The sequence below is a fragment of the Syngnathus acus genome, chromosome 6, assembly GCF_901709675.1.
Source record: "Syngnathus acus chromosome 6, fSynAcu1.2, whole genome shotgun sequence".
Taxonomy (NCBI): domain Eukaryota; kingdom Metazoa; phylum Chordata; class Actinopteri; order Syngnathiformes; family Syngnathidae; genus Syngnathus; species Syngnathus acus.
The window spans coordinates 4,789,356-4,816,463 of NC_051092.1; the positions used below are offsets into that span (position 1 = coordinate 4,789,356).

Here is a 27,108-nt window from a genome sequence, read left to right on the forward strand (position 1 = left end):
TTAACCCAATTAGCAATTGCATTAATTATTCTGTAATATTTAATAATAGTGTATGTCGTGTACTGACTGCTCATAAAATTCAGTCATCCCGTCAAGGACGTGTAAAAAAAGTCAAAGCGTACCTACATATCAAAAACATATTTTATTTTTTCCCGTTCACTGTTTGTTAACAATAAATGTACATTTGTTGTCAAAAGAAATCACAACGGATGCGTTGCTGTTCAGTGGTGTTCATTTGTGGCACCGTGCCAGATACAAACTGAACGGAGCACGGTGACGTCACGGACGGTGGGATGTTCAAATGTTAGTTCTGTGCTCAAAAAAAAAAAAAATGGAGTAAAATAGATGATGTATATATTCAGGCTTGAATTTCTAAATACAAGGACAGCCACCAGTGCTCTCCAGACACTTATATTCGTATATAAGTCCGTTCACACACTTACTTTGTCTCTTTCCTTCCCTCCCTTTTTGACCACCATTCCATTTTGCAAAAGTAACATTTTCCCCCTCATAGAAATTGTTTTCCCCCCAAAAAGTAAACCAAGCAAAATAATACAAAAGTCAATGCCAAGTATCTTGTCCATGTCAGTTTGGATGTTTTTTTTTTTTTGTTATGTGCAAAACAACAAAGAGTCAAGTTGAACCAAAGGCATGCGAACCACAAATGAACCCATGTGCATTCGCGGCCGAGCGAGTCTGAGGATCACGAAAAAAATAAACCACGCCTTGGGTGGGATTAGTGTTGTGGGGATTTCTGTTCCTCCGAGCTTTTCCTTTCATTCGATTTGCAAGGCAGGCCCGATTCAAGGCGATAATGGTCCTCAAAAGCAGAAGGATGGACGGGAAAGGAGGCAGTGTGGAATGGAAACCCGTCTCTAAGTGGTTCATGGGTTGAAAGGTCCAAACGGCAAAAGTTTTACATTCTACATTCCAACGGATTAGCGCCGATGCCACCAAACCTTTCCCAACACAACCCTGGTGTGAAAAAATATGCAGTCCAGTCCAGGACAAAAAAAAAAAAAAAATCCCTTTTGTTTGTCCACAGTGAGAATTCTCATATGTGCCAGAAAACTATTGCGAGAATCAGATGGCATGAAAAGTCAGGGGAAATATTTTTTTACTTCAAGTTTGAAGGCTGCAAATCTCCTGCACAGGTGTCAAAACGTAATACAGCAACTTGGAAGGATTTACTAGCGTTGACGAGGAAAAAAAAAAAAAAAGCTTCACAAGTCGCTAATAAATCACTGGCTCATTTTGGACAGGGTCGTAAACGCAAGTCGTAATGTTTTGTGTCATGATGTTTAAATGGACAATTTGCGGCAGGTCTTTGGCTTCATCAACATCTACCGATGATGGATTTGTAAATTTATTTTTACTTGTCGTTGGTTTCTCTTGCAATAGGAACATTTGACACACATTTATATTATTCAGTTATTTTCAACTAATTTTGATAAATTTGAAAAAATACAATTCTATTAAAATTATGGTTAAAAAATACCATTTAAAATTCAATATATTAAGTCATCCAAATTGAGCTAATTTATATACAAAATGGGTAGAGCTATATTTTTGGGAAACCTCTCAAATGTATCAAAATATTCCATGGTGGTGGCATGTAAAGGCATCTACTAATACTTTTCGAGCTAACCGCAGCTGCTGCTTTACTGCCGATGGTCCAAATCGTCTTTCATTAGCTTGAATCGCATTGCCGTAATGTTCTCCAGCTCGCGTTCATTTCATCCGACTCTGTCCTGCTGTTGATGTTGAATCGGCGCAATTTTACCTATCAACAAACGCTGATGATGCCAACAGCCCACACCAAACATTAGCATCAGCGCTGGGACCACAAAAGGGGGCCAAGTTGTTGCCTTGGCAACCACACAGTGGAGCTCAGAGTGGCTGGGACTGAGTTTGGTGGAAGGCTAAGTGAGCGGGGTTGTGCCCGGCGGGGGCAGACTGGTTGAGGTTGTGGTTCTGGGACGGGGGCTGGGGCTGCTGCAGGACGTGCACCACCCGGCTCAGGCTCTCCGTGCTAGCGAAGGCCAAATACTGGCAGCAGAGCCAGTCCTCCAGGCTCACGCCGCAAGCAGAGTCCATGGAGCGCTCGGCGAACTTGATCATCATCAGCGTGCGCTTCAGGTCCAGCCAATTCTGGAGGATGGCCTGGCGCTGGGCGGAGGCCGCCGACGAGCCCGAGGTTCCGATGCAGCCCAGGGCTTGGAACAAGTCCTCGCGGGGTCCCCAGAGCAGGCATTGCAGGCAGGCCCGGGCCTCCGACATGCGGATCCTTTCCGAGGGGTTGACGGTGAGCAGCAAGCGGGCCAGCTGCTGCAGGCCCTGCGAGTACACCGAGCGCACGGGCAGGGCCGGCAGGTCGGCCCAGGTGTACTCTTGCTCCTTCAGCTCCGGCATCTCCTCAAAGGGGTTGGGCCGGTGCAGCATCTCGTAGATGAGAATCCCGGTCTGGAACTCGTCGCACTTGCGGAACTGAGTGGCTGTGATGATTTCCGGCGCCAGTCGAGCGTGCTCTCGCAGGGCGCCCGGGTCGGCCGTGGCCAGGGCGCTCTTCTGCTTGGCTTGGGAAAAGTTGCTGATGATGAGGCGGGCGGGGCAGGAAGAGTCGGCGGCGGCAGCGGCGGATTTGCAGCCGCCGTTGTTGTTGGGTTCGGCGCTTCCGGCGTCGCTGGCGCGGCAGTGAACCAGCAGCAGGTTCTCCAGGCGCAGGTCGCAGTGCGTGACGTGGTAAGGCTTCATGTGCTCCAGGCCCGAGCACAGCTGGAGCAGCAGGAGGCACACCTGCCGCTCGTACAGCTGCGGTTTCTGCGTGTGCCGAGACACGCCTTGGCGGACAAAGTCGGCCACCGTCTGGAAAGGCACCTCCCGCGTGATGACCACCACTCGGCTCCGCGGGCAGCCCGCCGAGCTCTCGTCCGACTCTGAGTTTGGACGTTTGCCTTCCGATTTCCCTTGTCTTTCTTTCAAGCCGTCTCCGCCCTCTTTCTTCTCGTCTTCCCCCTGCTCTTCTTCTTCTTCTGCATCGTCCTCCTCCTCCCAGGGGAGCATGCTGCTGGGGACGTCGGCCAGGAAATGGCCGCAGTCCTGCTGGATGTTGAAGTGCAAGGCCAGGCTCTGCCTCACGGCCAGGCTGTGGAAGAATTGCTGCTGGGTCTCCTTCACTTTGCTTCGGCAGATCTACAAAAACAAATAGAGAGCGTTGACATTTGCTCTCAAATTAGGGTGACTGACAGTTGGGGTCGTGCACACGACACATAGCAACAAAAAAAGTAGCTCTTGCACGTAGCATAATTAGAGAAAAAAAACAGTTTGCTTGCTCAAGGCTAATGCTAACGTGGGCAGAAATTAGCATCTACTATATGAGGCCGTTATATTTGAACACAAACGGTGCAGCAGCTCATGTAGACAGACAATTTGCCAGCAGAGTCTGACCTTGATGGCGTAGTTGACCAGCGGGTCCTTGGAGTACGAAGCGGTGTAGTAGACGGCATCTCCGGCCTCGCAGCAAGGTTTCCCGGCGGTCAGCCTGAAGTCGGACCAGCTGTCCGTTTCGAATCTCAAGTGATCCTTTTGGCCGGCCATGAAGCGATCCTCGCACTTGGAGGTCAGCTTCCGCAGAGTGTCCGCGTGGAGGCCCCTGATCCTGCCCACCACCTCATCCCAGCTGTCCAGTCCGCGGTAAAGAGCGGGCCTTGGATGCTTGGAAGGGGCGACGGCGGCGCCTTGTCCCGATTTACGATTCTTGCCGGCGAGAGATTCTGTGCTGGGGTAGACTTTCCTCTCTCTGGAGGCGCCGGTTGCACTGCTGGCTTGCGACATCATCGAAGACGTGCTGTTAGCCGGGCGGGCTCTGCCGAAGGTGCCCGACGGCCGCTCCAGCGAGTCTCCGCTCTCCTGATCGTGAGTACCGACGGACGAGCTCTGACTGGCCGTCTCCCAGGTGGTATCCAAGTCATAAAGCGGGTTGGCCACGCTCAGGTTGGTGCCGCCGGGTTTGGCCTCCGCCCTGGGTCGAAAGCCGCCCTGGTGGTGCTCCTTGGCGGCCAGGCCGGGCTCCGTGACCGAGCGAGGCACCGCCTTTTTGGGCAAGGGCGGCGGAGTGGTGTTGTGCGGCGGCAGTGGCGGCTGCTCGGCCAGGCCTTCGAGATCGATGGACGCCAGGGTGTCGTTGGATGCCTTCATGCTGCGGGGTTGTTTCAGGGGGATCATGTTGGCTCGAGATTGACCTGAAAGAATCACGTACCGGTTCAGGACACGGTCGCAAAACCGAGCAGAATCCACTGCAGCTAATAACTACTTTGTTTTTGCCTTCACTGATGGCGATAATGCCCAGACGACGTTTAGCTTGACGGGAGCTAGCGTGCGGCGGCACGTGAGGGAGCTGGACACGAGTGCTAACCCCCCCGCCTAACTCAAGCTGCACTCTTCTTGGTCTGCGGTGAGGCTTAAAGAGTGGCTGGAAGAAGTGACCTTATTTACGCGGGAGGGTGCTGCGATCGAATTTGAGTGCCAGGCAGGCAGATGGCCCAGAACAAGATGGAAGGTGGAGCAAAAAAGATCAGGAATGTGCACAAAGCCTTTTTGTCACGTCCAAGGGGGCGTGTTGGCCGTCATTTTCGTCGAGGCGCTAAGACACAGCAGTCGGGATCAAGTAAATGCGTCGTGTTAATCCTCCCTTGGAAGGAAGATCTTAAACGGCTGTGCAGTAATCCCAATACGTCTTGCACTATTGACATCTCCGCTTTGCTTCTTACATATTCATTGAGCTGTTTATTATTATTTGTAACTATATACTTTAGGATGGTAAGTAATAAACAAAAAATAAAATGCTCATTAAATATTAACAAACATATGTCCGGGTAATCTCTTGGGCTGCCATCTTGGGGAAATAACTAAAGCTGTTACACTTGCATCATGATAGATGAATGAAATCTAATCAAACGACAAAAAGACATTTCTGCCTTTACAAAGAAAATTCATTCGGGTTCAGCACAAAAAATGTAACTTGGGTTGGCGTCAAGCCGCACGCAAACAAAGTGGCTGAAGTCAGAACATGACAACAAGCAAGATAAAAAAAATTTAAAGAGCGCAGAAAGCGACGAATCAAGTGACAAGCCTACCTCAAGTTCGCAGAAGCCTAAAAGTTCCAAGGAGGGAAAAAAAATAAAATGCAGGCACGCTGAGATTGCGTTGCCTGCTTCCATGCCAGAGACGCCTCTGATGCGGCTCCCGCTAAGCCAGGAGATTTCTCCCCGTGTGAGGCGGCGAGCACTCTGCCTCCCGCTGCTACGTTTCGTGATTAACCAGTGAGAGAGGGACATACTAAAACGTGGCGAGAGGTGAATCACGGCCCTCCAATTAAAAACACGCGACAAAAATTCCCAAAACAACTCCAGCTAAGCAGAATGCTAATTGATGATGAGGTGATTCTTGTTTGTAGTCTTACCGAGGTTACTGTAGGTGGCGCTGCACTGGCTGGAGGCGGGCGAGTGCGAGCGATTGGCGTCATCCTCCGGCTCGCCGAGGCTGGCGCTGTGCTCGCTGCCGGCCGACGCGACCCGGTTGGCGCGGGCCTCCCCGAGCACCAGGCCCAGATTCACTCTGGCGGGGAGCGGCGTGACGGCGGGCTGCTCGCCAGCCGCCGCCGCCACGTTGTTGGCGCCGGCGGCTGCTAGTTGGCTGGAGATGAGAAGAGAAGGAACCATGATTAGCTAAGCGCATTACGTTTGTTTCTCGTTTGAGCGGCTTCATATGTTGAGCAACAAATGCTAGCTATAGCATGGCGAACTAGCTACGATGATTCAGGGGTGCTAATTCGAGTACACGAGAGGGAATGATGTTTCATATGATTATTTGTTCACGATGTCACCGGCTGTACGCTAAAAGCAACTAATCGCGCACAAGAGATCCTCGTCGTGAGGTCATCCTTTAAGATGAGGCGGTTGAGTTGAGGTTTTTCAACGATGTCAATTACATCCGATAATCACGATGTCACTTTTATGCTCTGCTCTTGATCCTATTAATGAATAGTTCATTAAATATTGACTAAAAGGCACGCCAAAAAAAAGGAAAGAGGTCAGAGTCAGGTTGGGAGAGCAAGCGAGGAGTCACTGTCCCGACCCTCTGACAAGTTTTAATGATCCCAAATCAGATGACTCATTTTCCTCTGGAGACGTTTTGATATTTTGGTTTTCATATGACTCATTCAAAATTCCCCGCCTGCGCTCGCAACGACAGATGATCGTTTTGTCGTTGGTTGTCGCCCGTGAGTCAATCAATAAGAAAAGTTATGACACTGCAAATCTTTATAACGCTCAAGACAATATAGAGGTGTTGTGAAAGATGAACAGGTTCAAAACTGGGAAAAAAGATGAGACCATAATTTACGCATTTGTAGCTTCTTTGCTATATACTGCACTCACTACAATAATTCACGTGCTACACCCAATTTGCCGTCAAAGTGCGTAGAGTGCGGCTACGCGTCCCAAAAAGTGAGCCAATCCACAGCTGGCGGGACCTTGACACAAGAAATACCTTTACGGCTGCTACACGTTTCAGGGTCAGGACGTGACTTGTTGAGACGGCACCGAAAGCCTTTCCGTTCTCTCTTTGCTTTCTTTTCCCCACTAAGCTAGGCCTTTAAAAACTTGCGTCTCAATTCAGAATAACATTATCACCAAGACTTCCTTATCTACTTCTTGAAGCATAAACAGAGTTTGTTTTGTTTCTCACCCGCTGTACTGGCTTACGCAGCTTCCCATTCGTGAATCTCGACGTGGACGCAGAGACGGATTTCACATAGCTGGGGACATTTTCCCGCTCGTCGTCCTCGCCTTACGCCGCTCTAACTGTTCCCACCTGTCTAAGGTGATGTGTGCTTGCTAGCGTTGAAGGGCACGCCCATCGCCAGCTAATAAAATGGCCTCAGTCAGGAAAAGGGGGGAGGGCGACTTAAGCAAATGATAGCAAACGTTAACCCTTCGTGGGGCGATAAGTTATGTGTCAGAGCATTCCAACAAAATGACTCAGGCGAGTCAATAACCTGAACTGGCCGAAATTGTCCAATATTTGGACACATTTGGGTCTAACGGCGCTTTTATGATTATTCACAGTTAACACATCCGAATAGATTGAAATGTATCCTGACAACAAAGGAGTCAAGTGCAACTCTTAAAAGGCAATTTCATATCTATTTGGGAGGAGGGAGCAGAAAAATGTTAACAGTTCTGGGAGAAATACCTCACGTCGTTGTCGGGGGCAACTTGGGTGACCTCCGGTGCGGGTGCTTGTCGCCCCGGGCTCAAAGGTCCGGACTCCTCGCTGTGGCCGGGTGTCAGCAGTGCAGTCTCCTTACATTCTTCTCCCTCCGCTCTCCCCATTTTGTAGGTAAAAACAATGGTGGGTTTCTGAGAGGGATCTTCGGCTTTCGCCTCCGAGAACCAGTGGCGCTGCTGAACTGGCGGCGGCGGGAGCATGTGAATGACGGTTCCGTCCAGCCCGACCAGCTTGCCCTTTTCCTTTTCTTTCTCCGTCTTCTCGTCATCATCTTTCCGCCGCCGGAAAAAACTCTTAAAGGAGATCCAGCGTTTGGGTTTGGAGGTCTCTGCTTGATTCCGCTTGGCGTCTTCGTTCAGACGAGTTTCGCCGTCGCCGGAGCGCAGGGGAGAACTGCAAGCGGCGCTCTTTGTCCAGTTGCCAAAATGTCTCTGGAGGATGTTGGAAGCGTGATAAGGGGACGACGTAGACCTGGGAGGTGGGAATGGGGCGTTGGGCTCGGACCGGCAAGCCGAGAGGGGAACGGCGGCCGAGGCGCTCTGAGACTTGGCCAGAACTTTTGAGATGGTGTTTTTTGCGACCTCGTTCGATAGAGACGTCGGGGTCTCTTTCACGGCGTCGGGCGGGAGGGCGTAAAGTTCCTCGGCGCCGAAGCTTTTTTCGTGGGCGGAGGGAGAATCTGGAGGAGATTGGGGGGGTTGTATAGAGGCCACGATCTGCGAGAGCACGACGCTGGCGTCCACTTTTTGGATCAATCCCGCACCTAAAGACTGTTCGAGAAGATCATCCCGACTGAGATCGCGTCTTACCGCCATGGGAGTTGGACTACTTTTTTCAGCGTTGGAATTTGGGCTTGGCTGTAAATTTGGTGATTTTGCTTCAGATGGAGTTTTGGTCTCCTCCGAAGATGCTCTTTCAGAAGTACCCCGGCCGGAAAGGGTTTTATCCGTGGAGGTGGATCGGACGCTCTCGGAGGAACCGATCTCTTCGTAGGTATGGCTGGTGGCCCGGCTGCCGACGGCTTTGACCTGCGCTAACTCCCCGTGGAGTCCCAGGAAGCTTTTATACACGGCCAAGTTGTCATAAGCGTTGGGATTGATCACGATGGGGACCTTGACGGCGTTTTTGGAGCTGCGGGCGTACGCCGGCTCGTCTCGGATGATGATGGGGAAAGGAGGCATGCCGGCGTTGTTGAAGCTGTTGAACTTAATCTCCGACAAATTGGGAGATTTGACCGGGACCGTTCGGGAAGACGACAGCCCGGCGACCGGAGACGTGGGAGCCGATTTGTGGCTCAAATGTTGAGAAGGTACCGAGCGGCCGGAGGCGTTCCCGTTCCCCGGATCGACTTTGGGGATCTTTTCACGAGGACTTGTGCTTGATGTCCAGACTTCTTGGTAGCGCGTGCTCCCTATTTTCTTCCGCGGGGCATTTGAACGGTCCAAAGGCGACGTCGGTGACGTGGGCGATGTCGGCTGTCCGGCGGTGCAACAAAACGTTTTGTTTTTGTGCTTTGGATCCGCCGACGCTTCGCTTTTGCCCGTCATGGCCGCCGATACGTCGACGACGGTGTAAGGTTTACAAATAAGCGATTTTTCCAAGTTGACCACACGGTACGGCTTGGCCTGCTCCTCCGTGGGACTAAAACTGATGGTAACCGGCTGGCCCGGAAGAGCCTGAGGCATAGACGCCGACTGATCCGGATCGTCCAAGTGAATCGCCAGAACGGCCTTGTGCATTTCCAGAACCTTGACCGGACTCAGCGCTCTGCGAGCGGATTCTTTTTTCACAGGAGATGTCGTGGCGGTGGGGGATTTGGGGGATTGCGATCCATTTGGGGCGGCGCACGACACGCCGCTTTCGCTGCTAGAAGCCGTCTGAGAATCTTCCGGTAGGGACGAAGACGATCCCGGAGAAACGGTGGAGCCCGAATTTGTAAGGAAGCCGCTACCTTGACAGTCCGGAGGTCCGTAAATAATAACGCCGGCGGTCTCCACCGAGGGGTAACCGTTCAGAATCTCGTCGTAACTATCGTCGTAGTCCACGGCGCAGATCCGTTGCAAAGAACGATTGCGGAGCGGGACGGTGTTCCACTTTTTGCTAGCGGCGAACGGCACCGGGGACAGGGTGGCGGCGCGGAAGTTGGCAAAGCGCGGCTGGCCTCTCATGCGGATCTCCATGGCGAGTAACTCTTCGTCGCTTTCGTCCCAGCTTTCGTGCTCGTCGTCTCTTTCCGACTCTTCCTCATCGTCCTCGTCTTCGCTGGAGAATTCGGGGTAGCAAAAGCGACCGCCCTCTGTGCTGATTATCTCTGCGCTGTCACTTAGCGAAACCCGTTTCTGACTCGTGCTGCCGCCGGTGATGCAACTTCCCATGGCCAAACAGCTCGAAGCCGGAAGGCCTCTTTCCAACGACCTCTGGTACGAGCTACTGATCCGTCCCCAAAATAAGTCTTTGGAGGCGACGGGCGTTAGGCTTGGACCGGGGCCTAAGCCGGCAATCTCTTTTAAGACGTCCGTCAGTCCGCTGTTATTGTTTCCGCTCGGGGTTCTGGGACTGAGTTGCTCGTAGCCCTCGATTTCATCATCGCCGTCCTCGCCCTCGTTGTTGTTCCTCGTATCGCTGGCCCTCTTACAGTTCAATCCGTTACGATTCCAGACCACGAAGGCTGAACTTTTGCCCGGCTCAGGGACATTTGTCGGACTCTGGATTATGCCGTTAGAACCAGAGCCCAAAGAAGAACATGGCAGCATCATGGTGGGCTTAACGGCGATGGTGGGCTTCTTTGCCACGGGTGGACGGAAGTGTCCCGAGCGCGCCGTCCCGCCACCGCCGCTCCTCTGGGAGTTGTCGGCCAGGTTGGAGTTGGCTCTGGTCCCAGCGCGGGGCGGATTCTGAGATGCCGCCGCCAATCTGCGCTCGGCCCGAGGCTTGTCGCTGCCGCTCGGAGCGCAGTGCAGACTTTTTGGCTTGAAGCAGTTCTTGCACTCGCCCGGTTTCCACACATGCTCGGTGAAGGTGCTGCAGGCAGACATGGCTGCGGACGCGCGCGGTTGGCCCTCCGTCAGTGGACAGCGAACGCCTCCATGAAGGCGTCGATCTCAGGAACCAACCGCACTGGAGGCCGTTTAAATCTCAAGCGTGGGGATCTCGTGCCTGCAATACAGAGCAGAGGAGGAAAAAAAGGAATACATTTAAAAAATGGGCTGTTAAGCAATCGACACAAATTTAGCTTGGTCAACTGAAGACAAACTGTGTGAGGAAAGTAAATGATGACGTGGTAGTGTCGCGTTATCCCCAATAGATGGCAAGCTTTCTCTACTTCTACCCAGAGAGGACGGCAAGCTGACTCATCCAACTGCACGCGCAGGAGATCAAAATCCAAACCAAACAGGATTAGTTTACAGGTTTCAGGTTGAGCAATCAGTGATAACCGAGATGCCATCGAGGAGCAAATGTGCTTCCTTGATTCACACTTACAGTCAATGACATGATTGTACTCAAAAAAAAAAAAAATGACAGAAGAGGAAAGATCATTTTTGAGTGACGCCATCGATACCATCAGCCTGCCACTGATGAATTCACTCAGCATTGGCAGGAAGGATGCAAAGAGCCATTGAAGCTCGTGCAGCAGAGAAGCTTCCAGCCAGTGTTATTCCCGTAAAAATAAGGTGGGAGGGTAGAGACCCATTAGTGAGACAATCATGGCCCGTTCATCCATAACAACACGGCTGTTACAGTTTAGCGGAGCGGCTCGTGGCCAAAAAAGAATCGGCTGCTATTCTTGAGCTGCTTTCATTATGTAACGAGCTATTATGCAACCTAATTGACTTGTGATGATTTATGGCAGAAGAAGTCACTTCAACACAAAATTCGATTACGCTGAAGATGTGTTGCGTAAGTACAAAAAAAAAGCAATTTAGAATGGAGGAAAAAAAAAACAGGAGTGTATTAGCATTTGGTATGCGGTTGCGTTTTACAGCCTGAGCTGGGTCGAACTGATTTTCATTGGAGAATGTTTTTTTCCCTTATCAAATAATGAACAAAATGTGAATATCGTGATTAGGATGCTTTAGGTTGTCGATTTGGCTAGGATGATTTACACAAAACACTATTGGAGCCGGTATGAACTTTCTTCTCTGCTCAAATAATCCCGACATAATTAACATAATCAAATAGTGTTGATTAGCTTTCAACACAAACTCTCCATGTGAGATTTTTTTTTTTTATCATTCTCAACGTGAGATGCAGGATGTGAGATGTCGGGCAAAGTCGAGCAATGCCGAGCTGCATTAAGCGTCGAACATGAAATGAGAATTGACCCACTCGGGTCTTTTTTTTTATTTTTACTGCCGTGATTTTTCAAACCACAGTGTCACATGCAAATCAGAGCCTTGTCTTAAACATTTTTGCTGAATCAGCAAGATTAACTGTGCCGAGTCTCCCTGGGAAAAGCTTCTGCTATTTGAACTTCGGGATGGAGAAGGTCAGCAAACACGCGACAGTATAATACACTAAACTTCACGAGAATAAATTTAAAAAAAGAAGTCTGGCTGGGAAAACCGAGGCCACGTCCGCACTATCTGTCCCATAAAAAAAAAAAACAGGTCCATCCATGCGCGGGCTGTTGTGAAGTTTTACTGGACTTGAATGAGACAAGCGCCAGAACCATCCAAACCACCAGCACAACAAGTCATTTCTACGTTCCGGGATTTTAGCACAAAATCAATGCGTGCCACTAACAATACATGCTTCATGTTTGAGTTCCCGACAGTGAAAAGTAAATTTGGGGCTTGAAAGGAACAAACATTCTTTTTATAGTCTTCGGCGTGAGACGGCTAAATGAAACGCTAGCACTTTCGACACTACATTTGCAAACCACACGGGAGGGAAAGTATCATAGTTAAAGCTTCGACAAAAAAAAAATAATACTTGTTATCACTGCCAAGAGTGAGACACGACACATTTTTATTTCTCAGTTTCAAAAATAGATCAGGAACACAACATCATTCTTATTAATGAAGATAATAAGAGAAAAAAATTATACCATAAATGTTATGATCAGTGTACATCCATCAAATGCTAGGATGAGGGTGGACTTCAAAATGAGTAAAAAAAAAAAAAAAAAAAAAAGTATTGCAAGGGGCTGCTGCATTGAACTGGCACCATAGGGCGGGGGAGTATAGCAATAACATTGCAGTACTTGCTATTGCGTAAGATGTGGGAGAGTTTTGCCTGGGAAAATAAGAGAGACAAGGTCTCCGAGGAAAGCAACCCGCCGGCTGAGCACACAAGGCCAGAGCAGAATGATTAACGGGAAGAAATATTTGATGGGCATGGAGTACATACAAAAAAAAACAACCCACAAACGTGCAAAAAGAGTGCTCAGATGCTTAAAATTGTTTTTTATTGGCCATTTTAAACATGTTCCTTAATGTGACAGTCGGTCGGGAGGATTGTGAGGGTACAAAAGATAAGATAATCATCGCTAATGAGCCGCCGCTAAGATAAAAAATGAATTCCGTGCCTGGTCCGTCAACAACCTCAATGAATAATTCAACATTGTAAAATATGTCACTGCCGGGCGGTCTGACAATTTTCTGACTCATTCTTGAAACTTCACTTTTTTGGAACATGCGTCAAAAGCAAAGACAGAATCTTGAACTCTTCTTGCTTCTTATCAAGGACATTCATGCAGCTTTTATATTTGCTATCTGAGCCAATGAGCTGTCAGCCTTGGGCCAGCCAAAGAAAAAAAATGACTAAACACTTTTTTTTTGCCTCAACCTGCCAAGCGTATAGCAAATTAAAATGTGTCCAAGCTAACGGCTAGCCATGAAGGTGAAAGCAGAACGACAGCAACCTCTGTCAACTCCAGTTAAGCAGCGGGTCAAAAGCTCCGAGTCCGAGAGTGCTTTTTACATTATGAATCTCTCTCCGCCTCGCTGGCTCAAAGCATTTGAGTTGATGCCCGAGTGTGAAATCGAGCCTGATGCGTCTTGTCGGGAAAGAAAAAAAAAAAAAAGATTTTGCTGCCAAAGGATATTTTCTGCTCACAAGTTGAAAGCGTATTTATAAATGTAAACATAAAACCATGTGCCTCCTACAAAGAGAAATAACTTTTCGTCTTGCAATCGTCTTTTTTTTTTTTTTTTATAACCAAAAGGACTAATCAAAAAAATATTCAGACACACACAAACTCACATTGTCGTGTGCCAAGAGGCAAGCGCGGCGGCCATTGAGTCCCAGTTTTTGAAGCAGACAGCGCCCAGTAGTGGAACCTGTGAATGAAAAATGAAAAATACAAGACTTGACAAATTATTCAAAAATGTGGCGATAGCATGAAATTGTTTTTCACATTTATCATTATGAGGGATTTAAAAAAAAAAAAAAAAAAAACATCAAAAAATAAATAACCCGTAGCCATCTTTTGAATGAACTTCTATTTCTCGCGCCCGTGCAAAATGGCTGCTCCCGGCTTAAATTGCATTTAAGACTTCAATTAGCGTGGACTGACTTTTCGAGGGAAAGGTGGGTCGTGTGCAGTGTGGTCAAGCCGTTTTGCCAGCAGGCAGATTTTTCCCGTTTGGAGGCCGGAACCGATTAGAGCGAAACGTGTCGGGAAGATTGGTGGGATTATCCAATAAACGCTGCCCCGAAATAGACAGTGACAAAGTACCGCGTCTTCTTGTATTAGCTTGTACACTCTCTCGCAAAAGGCTTTGCGAATTTCAATTTCCCATCCTCATTTCCAATCCAATCAGTCTCTCTGCTTGCTTGCGTTTTAAACAACGGCCGGGGGGGAAAAGGCTTCAACCGTTGACGGGCTTGGCCTTGGCCTTTCCCCTCACGTTTGCCGGTTCAAGTTCAAAGACAGATGTGCAATCAAGTCATTCGAAACACGAGTGCTTGGTGAAAAAAAGAAAAAAGAAGTCAGACGAAATGTCATAATGCCGCCTAATGATACATTCAGCAGCCGTCGGCGCTCGGCAGCTGTCGACCGCCTGCCCTCTTGCAGATGCAGACGAGAGCCGAGTCAATTTCAAATCTGCTTACGCAAGTCCCAATGGATTTTGAAGTGTGACCGTGACCGGAAATTCTGTAAAATAACGACACTATCAGACAAGCGTCCATTTCGCGGCCACATTGTTTACATCTCAATATGTTCACAAATATCAAGTCAATGTGTTTACAAATATCAGATACGATGCGAGTTCATCATCATTCATTTCATGATGCACTACAGAAATAAACACATGAACTTTTATTCATAAAGCGCATCTGAATGCAGGTCACATGACTGCGAGTGTAAACAAGATGGCGTCTGCGGCAAAGCCAGCTTTCATTAAATGGCTAAAAAAAATAAAGTCGAAGCACAGTTTCATGTGTAGAACACAAACTAAATTTAAAGTTAAACGCGGAAAAAGGGAGGTTCGCAATGGAGGAAATATGTTATGAGCAGAGTTAAAGACAAAACACGAACACAATCTGAAGGCACAAGAGAAGTGATCAGCTATATTGCAATCAAAGCATCTCGAACCACAACGGCATCTGAGTGGGAGAGGAAAAAAACAACAAAACAAAAACAAGATGTTTGCATAGCAGGCCAAGCCATAAGCGTTTCCATTGATGCTCGCTTTCACACAGTCAGTCAGCCACACATGCTTGACATGAGAAAACAAAACAAAAATTGTCACCCGTCACAAACAAGCCTGCGATGCCATTTCGTGCGAGCCGGCTTCCGAGAAAAAAAGCGCCCGGTGGTTAGATGTGATTATGCCCAGCTAACCTGCCATTATAGCCTTGTGGGGAGCGGCCGTAAATATTGGAACACCCACAAAGCTGATTCATCATCACCTGACAGCTGTTCATCACATGCAAATTCAGAAATCATTGGCACCGTCTCCTGCTTTGTCATCCGAGTTTGCCAGAGAAACTTTTGGAACCCAAACAAGGCTCTCTCTCACACACACTCTCTCTCTTTCTCATCCACATATTGTTTCAATCCATTCCGCTATCAGTGCACAGCATTCTCGGCCTTTTGTAAATCTGCATGGCAAATACTGACGCCATGAAGGATCAAAGCGGCTGAATGGACTCGCTCGCTCGCTCTTGAACGGGGTTGAGCTCGGGGGATCGAGCCGGGTGACGCAAAGTGATAACCAGCTGCGGCGTTTCTGCAAGCAATACTGATAAAGGCTCGCGTGGATTCGACCAGCCTACGCCAGATTTTACGTCACGCCGGTCCAGATTAACACTTTCAAGTTATCGGAACGAAAGATAGAAAGCCCGCCAGTAATGTGGGGAATTTAGCAGTTGATGGATTTCATGTATGCTGTGTTGGCTTTCTTCAAAAGAGAAAAAAGGAATTCCAAGTTCTGTGACACATAAAAAAAAATGATAAAAAGCCATTCACTCAGCAGATGACTCGAAATCGACGTTGGACTGTACAACCAACGTTGGACTGTTCAAAGTCCAATTGCAATCGTCACGAATCGAAAGACTTTCAATTAAGGCGTGCAAGATTTATTTTGTACATTACTAGTGTCATTACTATTCATTATTTACAAGGCAATTTTTTGGGGGGTAATGATTTCACTCCACAGGAGCTCAGTGATGAATTCAACTGAATATTTAAGAAAGCCATTTTGTCCGATGAAATATTAACAACGGCGACATGTTGCGTTAAGGCCTTGCATTTTAAAAAAGCACAGCCGATCAGTCGAGACGGGGAAAACGGCGTTCCTTAAAATAGCACATTTGAGCGACTTGGGAAAATCGCGCCCAGCTATTGTTTTCTTTCTTAACAGTTACGACTGTCTGCAAGCAAATTTAATTACACTGATTGTTAGAATGGTGCCGGCAATAAAACCTTATCAAAAGCACAACAGGGACATAAATTCAGGGTAATGAGGGCGAAGGGGGACCAGAGCATGTCGCTTGTCTGGGCTTTTGTAGCCCACAAAAGGTCACAAAAACATCGACATGGGCCAAGGTGATGCATTCAAGGTCCAACAAACCATACTTGGTCTGATTGACGACCGCAAAGACTTCAGCGTTCATCGCCAAGGTGTAATGAGCGTGACGGACGGAATACATCAAAGCCACATTGTCCCGTCCAATTAAGAGGTCACAGCGGACCCTCGTGATGCATAAAAATGAACTCATTCACTGCGATTGACGCATACGGACGTCAAAGTTGTATCTTATCTGGGCTGCCAGTGAAATACAACTATGACGTCTATATGAGTCAATGGTAGTGAATGAATTAAATCATTACGCCGGTGAATGACAGAACAGAATCAATAATCGCCGTACGATGTCAAATGAATAGCGGGTTTGAACTAAACACGTCTGCGACTTTGCAGGAAGAGTCAAGAGCGCCTTTAAGCTCAAAAAGCAAAACGCTAACGCTGCGGTTATTTTTAGACACGTTTGTTAACTCATTCAGCTCATTAAAATTCTTCTGATCCCCTGGATGACTTTGCTGAAGCGGCACAGGAGACACTGGAAGCAGAAGCAAAGCCACTGCGTGGATCCAAATAGGTTTAGGCGTTCTTTTAATTGCCCAACCAAAAAAAAAAAAAAAAAATCTCCAATGCAAAAAACAATTGAACAAAAGACGAGTGAAATGTGAAACGTGACAAATTATCAGCACATTTTTCACAAACATGCTCCCGTTCACGGTTATGTCAGGTTGCATGACATGCACACACACGACACATTTCTCTGATTAAGAGTGAAAGCGATAAATTGAAAGAACGAGCGAGGCTTGAGGGCCCGACGAGTCGACGTTTATGGATCGACAATCCCGGGATGTGTCGGTTGAGGGATTAGCCCCGATTGCAGCGGCTTCAATTTCATATTCATCAATAATGCAAAATCCACATCCTGCAAACTGACAGGATGGTTTGTGATTATTATTTTTTTGCCTTTATTACATGAACAAGTATGTCAACCAAATTATGGAACCAAAAAAGGACAAATGTCAGGATGGGAGGAAGGTATTCACCCCACCCTCGCGAGAGCTGCCATGTAAACACAGCTGAAAAAACACAGAAGAGGGGCTGGGATGAACGAGGTCCGGCTCAAGCGGAGTCACAACAAGTCTTCGTCTCGCAACAGCTACACACCACAAAACAATCGTTTTGGGATCAACCAATTTTCAAAGCGCAGCGAAATATTCCGACGGATATCAATTGCAATCTTCTAAGCGTGAGATGCAATTTTTTTGGATAGAAGAAACCACAGGTGGTTCAAAAAGTGAACAGCTGAAACGTTCAGCCTGTTTAAAGACTCGGACGGCACAAAGTTGGCGAGACAGTCAAGCAACAGGAGGCCGGATGGAAGGACTCGGCTCAAGTCAAGTTGAAACGCGGTGGCGGGCAATAAATCAGAATTGGCGAGAACATGACAACATGTCAAGTAACTGGAGAGGAAATCAAGTGGGGGTCCCCAGCAATAATATTCCGCACAAAGTAGATCAAGATAGATTTGTAGGAAGTGGAATAATTCAGCAGAAAATAATCACTGGATCTGAACTCGCTGTGAGCCGGAATGGTTTGAGAAAAAAAAAAAAATTAAGCTCTGTGGAATTAATCAAATTAAATCAGATTTGAACAAAGCTTTTCATGGATTTTGAGATGAGCTGAGCTGAGCCGTGGTGCTTTTGAATTGCGTTGGGTTATGCCACTATGGTAGCTAGGCTATCTGTCCAAACGCCCACTAGTGGACAGACAGCAGGTTAAATGCTGCAATGAAAAGTGGTTTAGCTACCACAAAGAAACAATAAATATGTGCTTTGTTCAAAAGGACTTTATGTGGAAATAAAGCATTAAAGACAATTTGCGGAAAAATAATAATACAAATAATAATAATAATAAAATAATAATGATAATCTCCTTCACAAAAACTTTCAGCTCCTTGCATTTCCACATTCTTCACCGATCAATAAAACTTGGCGAGTAGCATGGGAAAAGCCATAGCTAGCTCGGCAGCCTTGGACAGACATGAGAACCGATGACCTCACATCTAATGTCACATTCTCTTCATACTACAGAGAAGGAATTCTGGACGGGATCCGACTGGGATCAGTGCTTTGCCACATGCAGGAAATACCGAAAATTTGGTGAATTTTCTCATTGATCTTAGATGTCTGCACGATGAATAAATAAAAGACCCGTTGAGTTTTATCTTTGGATACAGAGTGAAACTTGAATAGCGCCTGTTCAGCATTTTGTCGAAACGGAAGCATTTGTGGCTAAATGAGATGAATGGTGGAGGGGGCTTTTTATCAGTGCGGTCTTCCGGAAACTTCTCACAGCTGCCCCTTCTCGGAGTCTTGTGGGGATAGTCATGGTCCAAGAGGGGGAATGGGAGAAGAACACATGCTCCAGACATCCACTCAGCCATTGATCTCCTTTGACCTCGTCTTCCTTTGGGGCTACAAGGGCAGACTTTAAAAAAAAAAAAAAAAAAAAATTCCATTCCTGAGAGTAACACTCTTAATTGATTCGGACCATTTTTTTTTTTAATGGGGAGAGATAGCACGGCCACTCGGAAGACTGGAGGTAAAACGCAGCGGACACTTCCTAATGCATTTATCAAGGACAATCACGGCGGGGAAATGCATCAATCAATACGCAAAGTAACTTAAAGAGCTACCGTGAGTCAACAGAGTGTAATCTTAATGGATCCGCATCGTCGGTCAATACGGCCTTGACTTTGGCAGCGCCCGGTGCTCAGCAAAGCCGCAGTCACCTAAACACATCATTAAAAAGTCAGCTCAACTCCTGGGGTGGACTCTTTTGTTCTTCTCATCTTTCTAGGGGAAAATAAAAAAAGCTGTTAAACGTAAGGATGACTTTTATGAATGCCTGGGTGGCAAGGTCCAGAGCGCTCCCCAAAAAATAATAATGTGGAAACAGAATCTATAGAATCGAAAGACCCGAGCCCATGTCTGTTTTTGTGGATGCTCCGATTTGATCTGGCCACATCTGCTGAAGATTTTAGTCTGGAATTAGGAATTATTTTCCCAGACAACCTTCCCGAAACTCACTAATGACGTTCCTTGGGGTGATTCGAAAGAAAGAAAAAGCCGATGCTCCGTTTAAAGGGGAGTTGTTGAGCCCATTCCAGCTAATGGCTGCGCTATCAGTGAATCAGCATTCAAGAGATAATGAGGTCAAAAACAAACCCTTCAAACATTCCTGACCGACCGCTTCGTTGGAAACCGTGGCCAGGCGGGGACCAGGAGGGGATTTTCCCACGCAGTTAATTAGGCTTTCAAACGATACAAAAACTGTCCAAAAATAGCTGCTGAGCTTTAAAGGTGACATACGAGTTCAAAATATGTTCGCCATGTCTCACAGGATTAAAACATTTCCTCGTGACAGGGTGACAAAATATCTGCTGATTGGTGGTGGGGAGGGGCAATCATTATGTCTGACATTGCTAAATGAATAAAACCCACTAGGATTGGGTTTTTCTTGCATTGGGGATTGGAATATTGCAGCAGTGCTTGGAGGAGGTTTACTTCATCACCTGTTATTTTGATGGGAAGTTTGGGTTTCGACAAAGTCCGGTCAAAACTCTGACCATCGCGACACACACGTTATGCTAACAACCTTGGTATTAGTCTCTGTAGTCGCCATTTTCACTTGGTCTCCGAATCCAAAACAACTTTCTTACGACCGTTTATAAATACTTTGGGTTTTGCATACACTTGTTAGCGAGACAATGGATGTTCAAAACTTCCTTGCGACAATGTTGGCAACCTTCCCTGACGAAACCCGAAATTTGCTCAAGTCGCAAACAAGTCTACAACATGATTTCAAACAAGCCCCATTTTTATCTGTGAGTTTCCGTATGGTAAATAAATAAGGAGGGCTACTCCTGTGTCTTCCCTTTCTCCCTTCTGGCAATCTGGTTTTGCTCACTTTGTGAGCTCAGGCAAGAAAGCAAGCTATATAAGGCAGTGTTGCTGTTTGGCTCGGAACTGTTGAGAGCCCGCGTTTGAGAGGTGGAGACTTTGTTTAGAGTGAATACTTTTTTGTTGTTTGTTTGGGTTTGTTTTAAGAAGGTACAACATGTCTCTTGATTGACCATCATTCCAACAACATTAGCGGTCGGCAGAGCACAAATGGCCATATTTGTCAAGCTAGCAGGCTAACAGATAGTCTGGACAAACTAGCCTAGGAAGGAAGGAAGGAAACATGACTTGAAAAGTCTTTACATGGTGACATTCTGTCAAAATAGTGCTCAAAAAATAAAACATCTATTCCAACGACATTGGCGGTCGGCAGAGCACAAACGGCCATTTTTGTCAGGCTAGCAGGCTAACAGATAGTCTGGACAAACTAGGAAGGAAGGAAATATGACTTGAAAAGTCATTACATGGTGACATACTGTCAAAATAGAGCCCCAAAAAATAAAGCCGCTACTTTAATGGATTTTAACAAAGTGTTTTGGTCGGTGTATTGTACTGTAGGGGAATTAGCATGCTCGCTAAGTCGGGAGAGGAAATTAGCTCAATGTTTCCTGCTCTTAGCAAATTGCTCACGTGCGCAGCAGACTAAATGGGCTGAGGCCGCAGGAGGAGTATCAGACCGTTTGCCTGCAATGGTCCGCCGAGCATGACCGTAAGCCAAGACCCAGTTGGGCGAGACGATGACACAAATTCCACAACGAGAAGCTGCGACGTTTGCTAACCGACAAGAAAGCTCAAATGCGTTCAGAAACACATCCAAGTTGAAATCAAGTGTGTCATTCTAAAAAAAAAAAAAGAACAAAATGGATGAAAAACATTTTATTTTAGATGGTTATATTTGGATGCTGGGTCAAAATGAAACGGCATATTTTTAGACATCACAACTAAAAATCCGGGAATATTTCAGAAGAGAGGCAGAGGACCAAAATGAAGTCAGACTTTGCGTGAAAAGATGAACTCAGCTGCAATTCTTTAAACTGCAGCCTTTGTTGGCTTTATAACTCACTATATAAATAAATTGGACTTGACTTAATCACGCATGTGAAACAGTCAGAGTACAAAGCCGAGTCCATTTAACGTGACGTCATGATTGTGTGTCTCCGAGCCAGGGCAGGGCGGAAAAAAGCATCCGGGCCGCTCGGAGAGCCCATGACTAGGATTACACGGATATGGCATCAGATGCTAAATTTAAATATGCTTCTGCACCAAGTCCTGGAAACAAGCAGAGGTGGCAAATCCAGATTCAAAGCCTAAAAACCATGCCAGAGTTTGGCTTTGCCGTCTGTGGAGACAAGTGACTTCATATCTGGCAAAATGTTCCTTACATGCTGAGAGCCTGAAAGAGATCCTGCAAAAATGGCAGCATCAGAACAGAAAAGCCAGCGAGAAAAACAAAACAGAAAAGTCCAGAGTCAACCTTGCAGCCGTATTCTGTTTACGCACACACGCTAGCAAGTTAATCCAGTTTGGTGTAGCACACCCCATCCCCACTCGGCTATTAACGATCGATTACATTTCACAGCGCGACGACCGCCGAATGTTGACAAATTTTCGGAGCATGTTGGTTTGTTGTTGTGTTGCCACTGTTCCTGTCACTCAGTCCTAAGGACCCCCCCTTTGAGCTCAGTGGCTGGATGCCAATCTCTGGGCAGGACACCCAACCTGCCACCGCCACCACAACAACAATACACTGGAGCCGCGGCGGGCAATTCACTAAATCTGCAAAGCGCCATTCTAAATAAAGTCCCACATTTATTCATGTGCAAATTCCAACATGACATTCAACACCATTCTCAGACAGACACGTCATACGCGTTGTCTCATCTACAAAATGGACAATCGTCTTTTTGACCCGATATAGCTGCAGACCAATTTTTCTCTTTTTTTTTATCTCGGCGTGATCCGACCGTGCCGTCCATCCATCCATCGACATTTACGCGAGTGAGAGGGGTTTCAACTAAACTGTTAATGAGCTCAGCCCGTGGATGGATTGTGTGCCCTGAGTCTAAAAGCAGGTTGGATGAGCTCAACGGAATTCCGGGAGAGAACCCCCCCCCCCCCCCCCCAGCTGAAGTCTGCATCATTTCAATTTGAAATTGTTTGCAGTGTCGGCGGGGTCAAGATGGCGTTTGTTTATTTACAAGCGGTAAAGTAAGCAAATGCAAAAGATGTTTTATTAATTACCAATTAATAAAACATAAAACAATTATTTAATAATTCTTTTTTTAAATTACAAAAATGAATAATTAATTAATTAATTAAAAAAATCCTTCATGATAGAGAACAAACATTGCGGTGTCTTGAGAATTTCTTTCACGACCTTTTCTTTTTTGCTCCCCATCTGTGACATTAATTCTACTGATGACTCTTGCATCCCTTTTGACTCAATTTTCATTGTATGGACTAAAAAGATGCAAAAACATACTCCGCAGCATTTTACGCAGTCGTAAAACGTATGCATAAAGTATTTAAATTTTGCTTTTAGCGTGACTGCTAAACTTGGGCTTAAGAGGAATTTAGATATGGATGTACGATAAAAAGGTCACATCGAATTAATACTGCCCGGCTCGACTCTGATTTTTTTGCTTACGTGATTACCAAATACTACATAATCTCACAATTATTAATCGCTCCGCCCTGGTTGAGCCGTAAAATCCGACCTGAAAAGAATAATGCCATTCATCTATTTAGTTAGCGTCAGCAGTTCATACATTGATTGGCAGGCACACGTGCTTGTGACAGAATGAGATTAAAACATTTTTGTAAAAAAAATCAAAAAAGACAAAAGCTATTAACTGAGCAATGATGTGCCGTCGAGCTCCCCTTATCCGTTTTTTAGCGCCAACAGCTGAGTCATCACGACCTAGTTAAGAACACCAGAAGACGACTTTGTGCATTTGCAGCGTCGGGAAGAACATTTCACACGTCCTTTACCTATCGTGTCGTGAATCTTTCGCTTCTGCGCTCTATCAAAAAATGCAAATGACGAAGCGCAGCCCTTTTCAACAAAACCGAACACGAGAATGTACAAAGGCCGGTTTAGCACGTAGTACACAAATGTGTGTCGCCACCCGCACCGACACACGAGTGTGTCGAGAGGCTCTTTGGAAATGAAATTGGACACCAAACTCATCCAAGGTCCTTGCTGGCCTGACACAGATTGTTTTGCTCTTTTGTGGCTTCTTATTGTCACCTCCAGCTGCGTTCTGTGTTTGTTTCAGATCCTGAGATAAACAATTTTATTTTTTACAATACATTTTATTTCGTAAGCTCAAGGATCATCACCACAGTCTCCGAACAAGATAACAAATCGAGGGGTGGCTTAGCCTGAGTTTAATGTGAGCACATTTCTTATTTCAACTTTTTTTTTCTCCCACTGAACAGAATTTTAACGGCATTAATCCGTTCTTGTGCTTCTTCTGCTGTGCACACCTTGGACACCGGGGGCAGTATACTACAGTCTTAGTGACAGACGAATTTCACAATTAAGTGACCCACTTTATTGCAGTTTTTTTTTTTTTTTTTTTGCATCGTAATCAACCAAACCAACCCCCGACAGAAACACAAAAGTGTCCGGGCGTCATTTAATTGGCCATAACTTGCCAGTCGCTCATTAAAAATGATGTGGCAATCTGCTTTCTGCCATTAGAGCATCATTTTGACTTTGTCCCGACTGCCAAAAGAGCCAACGTAATGTCTACCACGAGCCTCATCAATCACCTCCCAAGAGGCAATAACAAAACAGTACATTCCGTTTCTACAAGCATTTGGGGTGGGCTGAAAAGTCACCCACAATCCACAGCTATCCAAAAGGCCTTGACGTCACCTCTGGCAGAAGATCCTCTTTTGTTTTATAGATCGCAAAGGACAGCGATGACGTCAGGCGCACTTGATCTGACCAAAAGAGAAAGAAGCTCACCGGCTTGGGCTCATTAAGTTGGTTGTCTGAATGGTTGAACTTTGCCCGCCCTGCGAGCGGGACACACACGCTTTGACGAAAGGACTCGTTTGAGGAGCGGCACGGTGGCTTTTTAATTCGAGTCACGATTGGAGGTACTTGCCCTCACAGCTTAGCAACACGGCCCAGTGAAATGATGCACTGGGGCTGAAATAAAAAAAAATAAACACCAAAGATGAGAAGAATTTTTTGCAAGGAATTTTCAATGAAAATAATTTAAGAGCCATTTCCTGCAGATGATAAGTTTGTTTTTCTCCGCTCTAATCTTTTATTCATGTCAAGAGGGACAAGGGCCACATTAGGGTAAACATGAACTGTTTGTCGCCTGCACATCTAAACAAGAATATCCGAGACGAAAATACGCATCTGGCTCTGCGCTGCAATAGACCGTCTTATTCCCCCCCCCCCCCCGCCCCCGATGGGATTGTATCTCTGCTAAGACAAAATAATGAGACGATAGTGCTCAAATATGCACCTCAGGGTTACACCTGTTCCTGGACTTAGGTTCTGCTCAGGGCACTAGCAGAGAGGTCAGAGGTCGTTGTGTCATATGACACTTTCTTCAAAGAATTGTTTCAGAGGCAACTGGCACAAAAACGTTCTGTTAACGGATACATTATTGACTGTTTAAGCCACCAAATTCCTGTTGGTGTTATTTGATACAAAAAGCCTGTTAACAATTTCCCGCAAGTGTTTTTTTTTTTTGTACTTGAGGTCCTCGGTATCATATCTTAACCTTTCAGTCAGCTAGCTTAACGCTAATGCTAACACATACTAATGGGAATTCACTTTAATTATGTTACAACCGTATGTTGCCAGGCCTAGTGTCCATTAAGCCTAAACAGTAGGGGTGTAACGATTCATCGATACACATCGATTAATCGATATAATGCTCTACGATTTATTGGCATCGATGCTAAACGTAAACATCGATTTATATCGCCGTGTTTGACCTCGGACATTAGACGCGTATCATGCCGCGTATCATGCCACCAAACGCCAAAAGCATTTCAACATCAAATGCACCTCTGTCACTCAAAGACACCACAAATCAAAACCAAGTCAAAGACGGCAGCAGAGCACAATCTGGCCACGTCGTGACAATCCAGCAAAACAATCCAACAAGTGTTGACTTCACAAAGCTTGCGGGAGAGCGGTTTCAAATGTCAACGACACGGCCGCCCGCCCGGTGGTCCTCTTTCAGTAGGTGGGGAGCAGAACAATGGCCAGACGCTCGTGGCGGCTTGGAGCGAGATCTTGGAGCAAGTGCAGAACGCGCAAACACGTCGCGTGTCGCCTGCTTCCAATTCTCGGAGCTTAAGAGATGTGCTGCAAACGTGACCAGATGACAAAACGTTTGGTTTTGGTCACGTCTACGCAAACATCTTTTTATATGCGAACCGCGTTACATACAGATCTCATCCAGAGTTGCTTGGGTACATTTCCAATTTTATAGTGGCCTGTTTAGCTGCTTATGTTATTTGATCTAAATGAAATTCGACATGCGTACAGAAGCTGTCAAAGTCATACATACGTTCATATTCAGTTCGACGTGAGAATTCGCATTCGTTCAAAAACAGAAGAGGATTAGGGTCTGTGAAGAACTAAAATGCGTCAAGATTGATTGGCAGGAACTTTAATTCTTAATTTAACTCTAATTTGAACTTCAAAGTGACAATTCTCACTTGAAAGTTCAAATTGTGACTTTTATCTGTGACATGTGTAATGTGCTTTGTAACACTGGCAATATCTCTGGGAACCCAAAAAAAAAAATCATTCTGATATAATTAGGTTGATTCCTGCCAAGTTAAAAACATAAAACTCAAATGTAAATCTGGATTTAATGTATTTTTTAAATTAAACTCCACTGTGATCATGATGTAGCTGCGTATACTGCATCAGTGATAGCCGCCTGGTTCAATCCGATTTTTGTTGTTCTTATATGGCAAACAACAATAAAATTTTCCTCGCCATTCCTACTTATAATTCGTATTGGCTCTAAGGAAACACATTGCTAGAAACAATAACATGACAAAAGCTGACAGCCGAGGACCCCCTTCGATGCCTTCTCAAAGACCCCTGGTAGCACGAGAACCTCTGCTTTGCCACCCATCAGCGTGTTCACAGGATGAGCCATTTACTTAAGTTTAGCATTTGTACAATTAGAAGGTCCCCACAAAAAAATGCTAAGCATGTACTAGCAGCCCCTCAGGCGCGGCGTGACACTGGCGTGGAAACGTCACGTCGCCTGCCTGCCTGCCCCCTTCTTCCACAACAACCGCTTGCAAACTTGGAATGTGGACATTTAATCGCACTGCCCCCTCTTGAAAAGTGGAAGTTAGAAGCCGGGGCGAGGCGACTTGTAGCTTTCTTTTTTCTTTCCTTTTCAAAAGCAACTTTTTCTTACCTCTCCTCGACGTTGAGCTGCTCTCTTCAAGGCGAATACCCCGCGTGAGAAGGCGTCTCTTGTCACTGCAATCCGAGTGGGAAGAAATCGACCGGTGACACTAATGCGAGTGGGTTTTTTCGTCCACGAATCCTCCGCTTCTCTCGCTCGCTCGCTCGCTCTTCGGCGTGGCTCCGACAACTGCCGCTGCATGTTTCCCCCCCTCTCCACAAGCCAGACGCGGGAGCGCGCGCACCGGGATCTTGGGCAGGCGAGGCGCGTGAACGCGCATCCACGGATCACTATTTCAAGCTGTGACGCGCGGACACCCGGGGGCCTGGCATCTCTCTCGCTCTTTTGTTGTTGTTGGTATTTTTCCCTGTAAAACGCTAAAATATTTCTAAATAATAATAATAAATTAATTAATTAATAATAATAATGCATTTCGACTACCTCCAAAATCAACACGGCTGATTTCTGGTTGCC

The 27,108-nt window shown here is 46.4% G+C and overlaps 1 protein-coding gene across 2 annotated transcripts; it reads right to left on the minus strand.

Moving 5' to 3' along the window:
* Positions 1-123: 123 nt before the first annotated feature.
* Positions 124-26,902, minus strand: peak1 (pseudopodium-enriched atypical kinase 1). Of its 2 annotated transcripts, XM_037254059.1 has the most exons (7): positions 26,644-26,902; positions 24,198-24,377; positions 13,495-13,571; positions 7,255-10,446; positions 5,462-5,694; positions 3,448-4,241; positions 124-3,192 (listed from the first exon to the last, which is right to left on the minus strand). In XM_037254059.1, exons 4-7 carry the CDS (start codon positions 10,323-10,325, stop codon positions 1,891-1,893), a joined length of 5,400 nt encoding a protein of 1,799 aa, XP_037109954.1. In that variant the 5' UTR covers positions 10,326-10,446; positions 13,495-13,571; positions 24,198-24,377; positions 26,644-26,902; the 3' UTR covers positions 124-1,890. The 2 variants fall into 2 exon arrangements, with proteins under 2 accessions (XP_037109954.1, XP_037109953.1); XM_037254058.1 differs by lacking the exon at positions 24,198-24,377.
* Between the last annotated feature and the right edge of the window lie 206 nt (positions 26,903-27,108).

Excerpts from the sequence above, each read along its gene's own strand:
- peak1 (XM_037254058.1), bottom strand. The coding sequence starts at position 10,325 with ATGTCTGCCTGCAGCACCTTCACCGAGCATGTGTGGAAACCGGGCGAG. Across the intron at positions 5,695-7,254 it reads GCCCCCGACAACGACGTGAG|CCAACTAGCAGCCGCCGGCG; the intron begins GTATTTCTCCCA and ends TCTCATCTCCAG. Across the intron at positions 3,193-3,447 it reads TGGTCAACTACGCCATCAAG|ATCTGCCGAAGCAAAGTGAA; the intron begins GTCAGACTCTGC and ends TTGTTTTTGTAG.